This window comes from Phaenicophaeus curvirostris, chromosome 14 (genome assembly GCF_032191515.1).
Source record: "Phaenicophaeus curvirostris isolate KB17595 chromosome 14, BPBGC_Pcur_1.0, whole genome shotgun sequence".
NCBI classification, from domain to species: domain Eukaryota; kingdom Metazoa; phylum Chordata; class Aves; order Cuculiformes; family Cuculidae; genus Phaenicophaeus; species Phaenicophaeus curvirostris.
In genome coordinates this window covers 12,337,016-12,348,140 of record NC_091405.1, presented here as the reverse complement: position 1 = coordinate 12,348,140, position 11,125 = coordinate 12,337,016, and the positions used below count along the sequence as shown (strand labels likewise).

The 11,125-nt window shown below is 55.2% G+C and overlaps 2 protein-coding genes across 3 annotated transcripts; both read right to left on the bottom strand.

Moving 5' to 3' along the window:
• Positions 1 to 864: 864 nt before the first annotated feature.
• Positions 865 to 3,098, bottom strand: LOC138726588 (C-signal-like). The gene is made up of 6 exons (XM_069868491.1): positions 2,866 to 3,098; positions 2,454 to 2,505; positions 2,064 to 2,251; positions 1,617 to 1,775; positions 1,372 to 1,491; positions 865 to 1,064 (listed from the first exon to the last, which is right to left on the bottom strand). The coding sequence occupies exons 1-6, from the start codon at positions 3,010 to 3,012 to the stop codon at positions 951 to 953; spliced, it is 780 nt and encodes a 259-aa protein (XP_069724592.1). The 5' UTR covers positions 3,013 to 3,098; the 3' UTR covers positions 865 to 950.
• Positions 3,099 to 6,666: 3,568 nt separating this feature from the next.
• Positions 6,667 to 9,711, bottom strand: LOC138726487 (C-signal-like). Of its 2 annotated transcripts, none has more exons than XM_069868271.1 (6): positions 9,463 to 9,711; positions 8,268 to 8,319; positions 7,878 to 8,065; positions 7,431 to 7,589; positions 7,186 to 7,305; positions 6,667 to 6,866 (listed from the first exon to the last, which is right to left on the bottom strand). In XM_069868271.1, exons 1-6 carry the CDS (start codon positions 9,580 to 9,582, stop codon positions 6,753 to 6,755), a joined length of 753 nt encoding a protein of 250 aa, XP_069724372.1. In that variant the 5' UTR covers positions 9,583 to 9,711; the 3' UTR covers positions 6,667 to 6,752. The 2 variants fall into 2 exon arrangements, with proteins under 2 accessions (XP_069724372.1, XP_069724371.1); XM_069868270.1 differs by lacking the exon at positions 9,463 to 9,711 and adding an exon at positions 8,680 to 9,008.
• Positions 9,712 to 11,125: the final 1,414 nt, after the last annotated feature.

Here is an 11,125-nt window from a genome sequence, read left to right as displayed (position 1 = left end):
CCTACAAACATCCCAATATCTGCCCAGGGATGCTCCTAATATGATCTACAAGCATCCCGATACCTGACCAAAGATGCAGACACTGAATATCTCCTACAAACATCCCAGTATCTGCCCAGAGATGCTCTTAATATCATCTACAAGCATCCCAATATCTGATTAGATATCAAGGCACTTAATATAATCTACAAACCTCATGGTAGAGGTGACCCTTCTGCAGTTACAGGGACTCTAGGGGCTAGGGCTTTAGAGAAGTGAAGCGATGGAAATGTGGGTGATGCAGGACACATGCAACCCCACGTGCTGAAATGACGGGGGCCACTTGGTCCACCCTGGGATCTTGGCTCAGCCCAGGGCCGATGTGGTGTCAGGATTGGCGTTGGCACTGTCCCTGTCCCCGTGGGTGCTCGGAGCCACACCTTGGGCTGTGCCAGCCTCATCTTCCTGACGAGCAGGTAGCCTGGCACAGAGGCCGTGGAGATGGCTGCACTGGCTCAGAGCATCCTTGTGACAGGGTCCAGCCAGGGCATTGGGCTGGAGCTCGTGAAGCAGCTCGCCACCTGCCCCCAACCCATGCTGGGACCCCCCGGGTCAGGGGGAAGTGTCTGAGCCCAGCAGCACCCCTTCTCCTGCCAGCTGTGGAGATGCCGCCTTGTTCGGGCCCCGGGGGTTGCCCCGCAGCCGGGCAGGGGGAGCCAGCCCTGCAGGTGCCCGGGACATCACTCCGGTGCCTCGTGGTGGGCACGTGTCCTGACGATGGCCATGGTGCGATGGGACCCACAGGCTATGGGGAACCCAGAGAGAGCCAGGGCCCAGGCAGGCAGCTGCAGACACTGACACGGCGCAGGATGAGGAGCAGGACCACAGAACAGAGCAGGGCTTTATTGAGGATGTGGGGCAGGTGAGAACACCAGCACAGGACCCCGCTGCCAGGAGGATGGGCCGGCATCTCACCAGGGTATGGCCTTCCCTTCCCAGTTCAGGAAAGTGCCGGTGTCCTTCTCGGAGAGGGAGGAGAGCACCTTCAGCATCCCTCGTACGCTCTCATCCACCGTCAAGGGGGCCTGTGGGGCAGCAGGAGAGAGGCAGCTTGTGCCCTAAGCCTGGCCAAGGGCTGCCAGGAGCCCCCGGGAATGGGGAAGGAGCCGCTCGAGGGTGACAGGAAAGCCACCAGCCCCGGGCAGAGGGGCAGAGCAGGGGCTGAGGAGATGGGGGCACCGGGCAGCCTGGGCCAGGGCAGGGGGAGCTGCCCACGCAGGGGTGGAGAAGGTGGGGAGGTTGTGGTCAAGGGCTCAGGGCAGCAACTCCCTCCCTCCCTCAGTGGAAAATTGGCACAGGGGCTCTGATGGACCCACACCGTGAAACTCCTACCGTGACTCCAACTGAGTTGCCCATGACAGTTTGCACCCAGCCAGGGTGGAGAGCGATGCAGAGGATGCCGTGCTCCCGGTACCCCAGGGACTGGCACTTGGTCAGCATGTTCAGAGCAGTCTACGGGGAGACAGGAGAGGGACAGCGGTGAGAGGGGAAAGGGGGCTGCAAGGGGACATGTGTAGACCCCGTGGCAGGAACAGGGAATGGGAAGGAAATCTGCCCCCAGTACAGCAGGGCTGTACCTTGCTGCAGCGGTACGAGACTGCGTGCATCAGATCCCAGCCTTCAGGAGAAGTGATGCAGCCTGCAGAGCTGGATATGTTGACAATAGCTGCTTTGCTGCAGCTCAGCACTGAGCCTGGGCTCCCCTGGGCAGCCTTCTTCAGCAGGGGCAGGAATGCCTGTGAGGACAAGGGAACAGAGGGGAGGAAACAGCCCTGTGCTCGGAGGTAGCACAGGGGAGACGACCAGCTCCTTCCACAGCACGTGATGCAAGCACCGGCCCTGGAGCATCCTCCTTTCTTTTCCCACTTCTACAGCCCTCCCGGCTCCAGCCCCTGAGCTCCAGTCCATGGCTACAAGAACTTCTTGTCAACTGAGAGTCCAGCAGGCAGCAGAACAAAGTCAGGACCCTTTCCCACCAGCCCCTTGCACCCCCTAGGACAAACTGGCTTGGGTGAGAGGCTCACCTGGCTCAGCAGCAGGGGCCCAACAGTGTTGGTGGTGTAAGTAAGGGTCATGTCCTCCAGCGTCTCCTTACCAAGCAAGTTCAACTTGGCAATTCCAGCGTTGTTGATGAGGAGGTTCAGCCCTGCGCCCTCCAGCTGTTCCCCGACTCTGGTTGCAGCTGCCTTGATGCTGGCAGGGTCGGTGACTTCTGCAGAGCCAGCGCAGAGGAGTTCAGTGCCTGCATCCCCATGGTGGCTTGGGGCTCCCTGTGTCTCCCCAGGGACATGTGCTGAGGGCTGGCCATGGGGAGGAGGGACAGTGTCGCTGCAGACACTGACGCGCTGGCATGGCTCCCTGCTGGCACTTGCCAGGGGAACTGGGGCAAGGGACACCCACCTCGGGGCACCTACCGAGTGGGATGATGACCAGGTTGGGGTGCTTGGAGGCCAAATTCTGTAACTCCTGCAAGAAAGGGGACCACAAGGGCATGGAGAGGCAGGAGGGGCTTCAGAAAAGCTCAGCCTTTCCCAGGCAAACCCCACATCCCTCCAGCTCCGTTTCTGCACCATCTCACACTCCACAACCTGCTCTGGCTGCCCTGCTCCCATCGGATGGGGCTCGATGCCTCCACACACACTGCATCCCACTGTCCCCTCTCACATCCCCCACACAGCTGGTCCCACAGCCATCCCAACCCAGCTGCCCTGTGCTACGAGTGCCCGGCTGCAGCTCGAGCCCTTTGCAAACTCCCTGCCTGCACCAACCTGCTGCCCCGGCACCAAGTGCTCCCATTCCTCAGCACAATCCACTGACCCGTCTCACCTGCACTTGTTGTCCCTTTGTGTCTTGACAACATGCAAAGACCCACTTGGGTGGGTTTGGCATCCGCAAGAACTGCTGGACAAACCCCAGGCCGATTCCCCGGCTGGCCCCAGTCACCAGAACAGAGGAGACTCGAAGCCCTGCCATGCTGCTCTGTTCCAGTGCTGCACTGCTCTTGCCCTTTGCTACTTGGTTATCTCACATTTGCCCAGGAAGAACTTGGATCAGCCTATGGCCCTGGGAAATTATCTGCCTGTGCCCCAGTCACTTGGCTGTGGTCCATACTCTAGATCCACCTTTCCTGGCAGTGAAGGAATGATGTGCAAATGGATCCACATTTCCTGCCATGAGAGGGAATGCCCTGGGCTGGATGACTGGAGAGCAGCTCTTTCCACCTTCCATGCCCCACCAAACCTGAGCTGTTTGGTTTTTCAGTGCCAGAGCTACCCCTGTTCCTGCACTGAGAAGCCCCTTCCTTCTCTTGTGAGACTTAATCTGGAGTACTGTGTCCAGTTCTGGAACCCTCAATGTAAGAAGGATATGGAGCTGTTGGAACAGGTCCAGAGGAATCTATGAGGATGATCTGAGGGCTGGAGCACCTTCACTATAAGGACAGGCTGAGAGAGTTGGTCTTGTTCAGCCTGGAGAAGAGAAGACCCCGAGGAGATCTTATAGGGACCTTCTAGTACCTGAAAGGAGCCTACAAGAAAGCTGGAGATGGTCTATTCATAAAGACTTGTGGTGACAGGACAAGGGGGAACAGATATAAACCAGAGAAGAGCAGATTTAGACTAGACATTAAGAAGAATTTCTTCACCGTGAGAGTGGGTGAGACATTGGAACAGGTTGCCAAGGGAAGTTGTGCCTGTCCCATCCTTGGAGGTGTTTAAGGCCAGGTTGGATGGGGTCCTTGGGTAACCTGATCTAGTGGGAGGTGTCCCTGCCCATGGCAGAGGGGTTGGAAATAGATGATCTTTAATGTCCCTTCCAACCCTAACTATTCTATGATTCTATGATTCCCAACACCATCCTCTTTCTTGGCACACCAGGCTCTGTCTCTTGCCTTGCCCAAGGTCAGGCAGGCAAGGGTGGACTCGCTGACCTTGTGCAGTGCAGTTCACTGGCCTTAATTTGCATGATGCCAAAGCCAGGGTCAGGGATGGAGCAGCGAGGACAGATGAGTGTCCCTCAGCCCCATATTTATCCTGTTATGTCTTCCAAGGAGATAAGAGCATGTTCCTTCAGCAAATGTAGCTGGCCAAGCACTAGAAATGTGCTGGTCCAACACACCTCGTCCTTGGAACAATGACTCAATGAGTCCTAACAGAGCAATTATTCACCAAAGCAACTGAAAGATCCCTCACATGTGGAGTGATGGAGCCTTGAACTCCCTTTGATCATTATCCAAAAATGAGTCACAAACCAGCACCCTGGGATATGTCCTGCAGCTGGCCATGCAAATCCTCTCAAATCCCAAGTCTTCATCCCCTCACGTATGGCAGCCCCACAGGAGATTATCTCATCAAATTCCCCCAAAATGTTTTCATGACCCCTCTGTGAAGGTCCATGCTGCACAAGGCAGGGTGGTAACAAGTCCCATGCCACTCAGATGTTTGTTCACCACCATAAAGACACCAGGCTAGTTAAAATTGCCTGGAAAAAGCATTTTTCTGCTGTTCCACAGTGCACAAAATACTCCAAGAAGGCTGTCTTCAGCCTTGCAAGCCTTTGCTAGGTCAGTCTTGTCTAAGCATGAGAATAGAGACATATCTCAGAGGCCAAATTTTTGCAAAAAGGAATCCAGTCCTGTGATCCCCCCACCCAGCAGGCTCCTCAGAGCAGCGCCTGCAAAAGACACATGGAATGTGCCCAGGGAGCAATGAATATTCATGGTTCTTACCTCGGTGGTGTACTTGGGATATTAAAAGACAAAATATAAAGTTTAAGGTTGGCCTAACTGTCCCATTTCAAATCCTGAAGGTGTTTAGATGACCCCTTTAAAATAAACAACAGCCATTTCAGCAAGGCGAGCACATCCTAACAGGCAAACCCAAGAGCTGAACATAAACTTAAAAAATACCACTTCTATTGCTTTGGTCAAAGCATCCTGCAGGTTTTCAAGGAGATACTGATATTTAAGTGAAGAGAAAGGCCCTGGAAATGCTTACTCCTGTTAGCACAATTTCAGGGATGTCAGTTGTTCCTGGTAGCTTGAGAGGGGTTGTCCCCACAGCCCCTGGCTGAAGCATTTGTGAAGATGGGGAGCTCCAGACTCAGATAATAGCTCAAATCTTTCATTGCTTGCACTCACCTCAGCTCCCGGTCAGCTCCAAATCCTCAGTGGTAACAATGTGAAGTTAAAAAAAAAAAAAAGCTAAACAACAGAAAAAGAAAGGAAAAAAAGGAAGGATTTTGCATACAGAAAGCTGCAAAGCTATGGGAAGTCATATTGTGGAGAATCAATTTAAGCACAAATTACTAAAAAAGGCAAGGATAGCTCTAATGATCAGCCAGAACAGATATCAATCAGAAAAGGTCTTCATGTAATTCAACAACAAAATGGATATGCCTCCTTCTGTGTTAACAGCCCCTGTTGCTGCAGTGCGATACCAAAGGACTTGAAGAGTCTAGTTAGGTTGTTTCCCCAAAGATGATGTCTCTTGAAAATGTGCCCATCCAACTGCATCAGCTCCTGGTAGAAATAAAACTTGGAGCCACAGTGTGCAAGAACCGAGCACCCCTTATGCAATCATAAATTCCTTATATACAGAAAGCAAATACAGAGAAGTTGTTTTTAGCAGTAGCCTCTGTAAAATCAAAGAGAAGCTAAATTAAGATTTAATTTGACTAAGGTTGCGAAACCAAGAGGTGAGGACATACTGGTGTTCATCTCAATGTCTTTAACATCCTTACCTGCTAAACCTGTTTTTTTCTTTCTGGATAACTCTTGCTTAAAGAGAACCAGTCCAGCCGCAATACACTTTCTGGCAGACACGGTGTGACCCACTGGGCCTCTCTACGTTCATTTTTGCCCCAGCAAACACAGTGAACTTGTCCAGCGTCCAAAGGGCTGTTCAGGCTGTGGGGTCCCATCTGCAGGACCAGGGCTTGAATCTGCTTATCAACAACACAGGTGTCAGCTCACACACCACACTGCATTCCCTGGACTCGCAGCAGATGCTCTCCGTGTTTGCCACCCATGTGGTCAAGCCACTCCAGGTGGCCAAGATACACATGGACCTTTTGGGTTTCTCCTGCCTGGGGAGATGCTCCCCATGACAAAGGTGCCCTCAGCTGGGTGGGTTCTCGCTCTCTCACACGAGACACCCTGATGGGGACAAGACCATCCAGAGAAGCAGGGAGACTGAGAGGCATCTCAGCTCAGCCCCAGCATCTCCCACGCTTTGCTCCTCCGCAGCTAAAGCTCCTGCCTGACCTGGGCTGGATGTGTCAGCCCAGTCCTTTGCTGGGGAAGGGAAAAGCTGAAGCCTGGCCCATCCTTGGGGCATTGTCCCCATCCCCTGCTCTTCTGCCAGGGGTGTTTCTCCAGCTGCTCATCTGTGGTCTGTGACAGAGACATCCAGGGTGATCCTCGAGCTCAGGGTTCCCCTCTATTCCTCTCTTGTGAGGCCACACCTGGAGTATTGTGTCCAGTTCTGAAATCCTCAACATAAGAAGGATGTGGAACTGCTGGAACGGGCACAGAGGAGGCTACAAAGATGATCAGAGGGCCCAGAGAGAGCCAGGGGCCAGGCACGCAGCTGCAGACACTGACACGGCGCAGGATGAGGAGCAGGACCACAGAACAGAGCAGGGCTTTATTGAGGATGTGGGGCAGGTGAGAACACCAGCACAGGACCCCGCTGCCAGGAGGATGGGCCGGCATCTCACCAGGGTATGGCCTTCCCTTCCCAGTTCAGGAAAGTGCCGGTGTCCTTCTCGGAGAGGGAGGAGAGCACCTTCAGCATCCCTCGTACGCTCTCATCCACCGTCAAGGGGGCCTGTGGGGCAGCAGGAGAGAGGCAGCTTGTGCCCTAAGCCTGGCCAAGGGCTGCCAGGAGCCCCCGGGAATGGGGAAGGAGCCGCTCGAGGGTGACAGGAAAGCCACCAGCCCCGGGCAGAGGGGCAGAGCAGGGGCTGAGGAGATGGGGGCACCGGGCAGCCTGGGCCAGGGCAGGGGGAGCTGCCCACGCAGGGGTGGAGAAGGTGGGGAGGTTGTGGTCAAGGGCTCAGGGCAGCAACTCCCTCCCTCCCTCCCTCCCTCCCTCAGTGGAAAATTGGCACAGGGGCTCTGATGGACCCACACCGTGAAACTCCTACCGTGACTCCAACTGAGTTGCCCATGTCAGTTTGCACCCAGCCAGGGTGGAGAGCGATGCAGAGGATGCCGTGCTCCCGGTACCCCAGGGACTGGCACTTGGTCAGCATGTTCAGAGCAGCCTGCAGGGAGACAGGAGAGGGACAGCGGTGAGAGGGGAAAGGGGGCTGCAAGGGGACATGTGTAGACCCCGTGGCAGGAACAGGGAACGGGAAGGAAACCTGCCCCCAGTACAGCAGGGCTGTACCTTGCTGCAGCGGTACGAGACAACTTGCATCAGATCCCAGCCTTCAGGAGAACTGATGGAGCCTCCTGAGCTGGACATGTTGACAATAGCTGCTTTGCTGCAGCTCAGCGCTGAGCCTGGGCTCCCCTGGGCAGCCTTCTTCAGCAGGGGCAGGAATGCCTGTGAGGACAAGGGAACAGAGGGGAGGAAACAGCCCTGTGCTCGGAGGTAGCACAGGGGAGAGGACCAGCTCCTTCCACAGCACGTGATGCAAGCACCAGCCCTGGAGCGTCCTCCCTTCTTTTCCCACTTCCACAGCCCTCCCAGCTCCAGCCCCTGAGCTCCAGTCCATGGCTACAAGAACTTCTTGTCAACTGAGAGTCCAGCAGGCAGCAGAACAAAGTCAGGACCCTTTCCCACCAGCCCTTTGCACCCCCTGGGACAAACTGGCTTGGGTGAGAGGCTCACCTGGCTCAGCAGCAGGGGCCCAACAGTGTTGGTGGTATAAGTAAGGGTCATGTCCTCCAGCGTCTCCTTATCAAGCAAGTTCAACTTGGCAATTCCAGCGTTGTTGATGAGGAGGTTCAGCCCTGAGCCCCCTAGCTGTTCCCCGACTCTGGTTGCAGCTGCCTTGATGCTGGCAGGGTCGGTGACTTCTGCAGAGCCAGCGCAGAGGAGTTCAGTGCCTGCATCCCCATGGTGGCTTGGGGCTCCCTGTGTCTCCCCAGGGACATGTGCTGAGGGCTGGCCATGGGGAGGAGGGACAGTGTCGCTGCAGACACTGACGCGCTGGCATGGCTCCCTGCTGGCACTTGCCAGGGGAACTGGGGCAAGGGACACCCACCTCGGGGCACCTACCGAGTGGGATGATGACCAGGTTGGGGTGCTTGGAGGCCAAATTCTGTAACTCCTGCAAGAAAGGGGACCACAAGGGCATGGAGAGGCAGGAGGGGCTGCAGAAAAGCTCAGCCTTTCCCAGGCAAACCCCACATCCCTCCAGCTCCGTTTCTGCACCATCTCACACTCCACACCCTCCTCTGGCTGCCCTGTTCCCATCGGATGGGGCTTGATGCCTCCACACACACTGCATCCCACTGTCCCCTCTCACATCCCCCACACAGCTGGTCCCACAGCCATCCCAACCCAGCTGCCCTGTGCTACGAGTGCCCGGCTGCAGCTCGAGCCCTTCGCAAACTCCCTGCCTGCACCAACCTGCTGCCCCGGCACCAAGTGCTCCCATTCCTCAGCACAACCCACTGACCCGTCTCACCTGCACTTGTTGTCCCTTTGTGTCTCGACAAGATGCAAAGACCCACTTGGGTGGGTTTGGCAGCCCCAAGAACTGCTGCACAAGCCCCAGGCCGATTCCTCGGTTGGCCCCAGTCACCATAACAGAGGAGACTCGAAGCCCTGCCATGCTGCTCTGTTCCAGTGCTGCACTGCTCTTGCCCTTTGCTACTTGGTTATCTCACATTTGCCCAGGAAGGGCTTGCATCAGCCCACGGCCCTGGGAAATTATCTGCCTGTGCCCCAGTCACTTGGCTGTGGTCCATACTCTAGATCCACCTTTCCTGGCAGCCAAGGAATGATGCAAATGGAGCCAAGTTTCATGCTATGACAGGGAATGCCCTGGGCTGGATGACTGGAGAGCAGCTCTTTCCACCTTCCATGCCCCACCAAACCTGAGTTGCTGGTATTTCAATGCCAGAGCTACTCGTGCTCCTGCACTGAGATGCCCCTTCCCAACACCATCCTCTCTCTTGGCACAGCAGGCTCTGTCCCTTGCCTTGCCCAGGGTCAGGCAGGCAAGGGTGGACTGACCTTGTCTCAGCAAGCGTCCCTCAGCCACCACAAGAGGCTAAAGAAACTAGAGACCTTCCAGGACCACCTGACAACCCTCTAGAACTGCCCAGAGTAACCCCTTCCTCAGGGTCTGCTCTAACAACAGCTGTCGTATTTAAGTTGCAAGTGTGATAGAAGGATAAAATTCAATTTCCCCCCCCGGGAATAACTGTGGTGTGGTTGGGAATTGGGGCTGTGCCCAGGCACACACCTGGCATGAGACACACATCCAGTCCCAGGGTGGTCCAGGTACTGCCCAGCTCATTCCTGCAGCAGCGAGGCACCAGACTGACCATTGGACTGAATTCCTGCTGCCTTCCAAGGAGAACATTTGATTGGTGGATATAGGAGCTTCGGGGCAGGCCTGAAGATCCTCCAGTAGCTCCTGCTGCACTTAAAAGTCCATGGAGAAGCACATCCGTGTGTCTCTACAGGCAGATGAACACCCAGGTACTTCCTGCTGCAGCATCAACCAAACTGTGCACAGCCTGTCTGTAAGAGTGGAAGATCTATTTAAGATAGCTAGGAGAAGCCTTGTAGGTAGTTTAAGATAATTGAGGGCAATAGCTCAGGCAGGTGATGTTGCAGAACCAGGTGGGTGTAAGCTTGGGGAGTCTCACCTGCTCCAGCTGGCAATGCTGCTACCTGGACCTTTGCAACTTGATAGGAACCAACCATCCTGTTCAAGGGATTTGATGCACACCTGTGCTACCTTATACAAAGATCCTAATAAATTAGCTTTTTTCTTTAGAAACAAACCTTGCTGTCTACTCCTCTGTGTAGCACAGATATGTCTTTTCACAGCATTTTACCTACTGGTGCAGCCACCAGCTTGGGGATGAAATGATGCCAGCTGGACCAAGCCACAACTGACATGGTTGATTTCAGCCCTTGCCTGCGTGAGAGGAGGCTTTTGCCATCCCTTTGGTACATGCCTGAACATTTCCCAGGTTGCTGGCTGGATTTGAGCAGGTATGCAGCTTTACTGCCTCAAGAGGAGGAAAAACGTGTGCAAACCCATTGCAGAAGGATGCTTCTTCCCTAAGGTGACCACCTGGGGAGGACCTGGGGCTGCTTGGAGCTATGGGGGCCAAACCCGAAGAAAACAACAGGAAAACAAATGTTCCAGTGACAATCTGTCCTCACACAGGAACCACCAAAAGGGAAGCAGCAACAGGAACTCTGCCAAACAACAGGGAAAAACATGTGTGTGCCTGGAAAAAGCCTGGAAGAGCAGGGAGCCTGGTGTGGGCTGGGGTTGCAGATGGCATTGGGGATGTGGATGGGACTGAGGATGGGGCTGGAGCCAGGGATGTGGCTGGGGATGTGGCTGGAGCTGGGGATATGGATGGGAATGGGGATGGGGATGGAATTGGGGATGCAGCTGGAGCAAGGCACGTGGATGGGGCTGGGAACACGGATGGGGCTGGGGCTGGAGCTGAGGATGGGAATGGAGCTGGAGATGTGCCTGGGGCTGGGGATGTGAATCACAGCATCATTAGGTTGGAAAAGACCCACTGGATCATCAAGTCCAACCATTCCCATCAGTCACTAAACTGTTCCCCTCAGCATCTCATCCACCCATCCCTTAAACACCTCCAGGGAAGGTGACTCAACCACCTCCCTGGGCAGCCTGTTCCAATGCCCAATGATCCTTTCTGTGACAATTTTTTTCCTGATGTCCAGCCTGAACCTCCCCTCGTGCAGCTTTGAGGCCATTCCCTCTCGTCCTGTCCCCCGTCACTTGGGAGAAGAGCCCAGCTCCCTCCTCTCCACAACCTCCTTTCAGGTAGTTGTAGAGAGCAATGAGGTCTCCCCTCAGCCTCCTCTTCTCCAGGCTAAACACCCCCAGTTCCCTCAGTTGCTCCCTGTAA

What these genes read in the sequence shown, in the direction of transcription:
- LOC138726588 (XM_069868491.1), bottom strand. Translation starts at nt 3,012, where the DNA reads ATGGCAGGGCTTCGAGTCTCCTCTGTTCTGGTGACTGGGGCCAGCCGG. An exon ending in CAAAGGGACAACAAGTGCAG is followed by an intron (nt 2,506 to 2,865) that starts GTGAGACGGGTC and finishes CCTTTCTTGCAG; the next exon opens with GAGTTACAGAATTTGGCCTC. An exon ending in CCTGGTCATCATCCCACTCG is followed by an intron (nt 2,252 to 2,453) that starts GTAGGTGCCCCG and finishes CTGGCTCTGCAG; the next exon opens with AAGTCACCGACCCTGCCAGC.
- LOC138726487 (XM_069868270.1), bottom strand. Translation starts at nt 8,826, where the DNA reads ATGGCAGGGCTTCGAGTCTCCTCTGTTATGGTGACTGGGGCCAACCGA. An exon ending in CAAAGGGACAACAAGTGCAG is followed by an intron (nt 8,320 to 8,679) that starts GTGAGACGGGTC and finishes CCTTTCTTGCAG; the next exon opens with GAGTTACAGAATTTGGCCTC. An exon ending in GCAACTCAGTTGGAGTCACG is followed by an intron (nt 6,867 to 7,185) that starts GTAGGAGTTTCA and finishes GCTGCCCCACAG; the next exon opens with GCCCCCTTGACGGTGGATGA.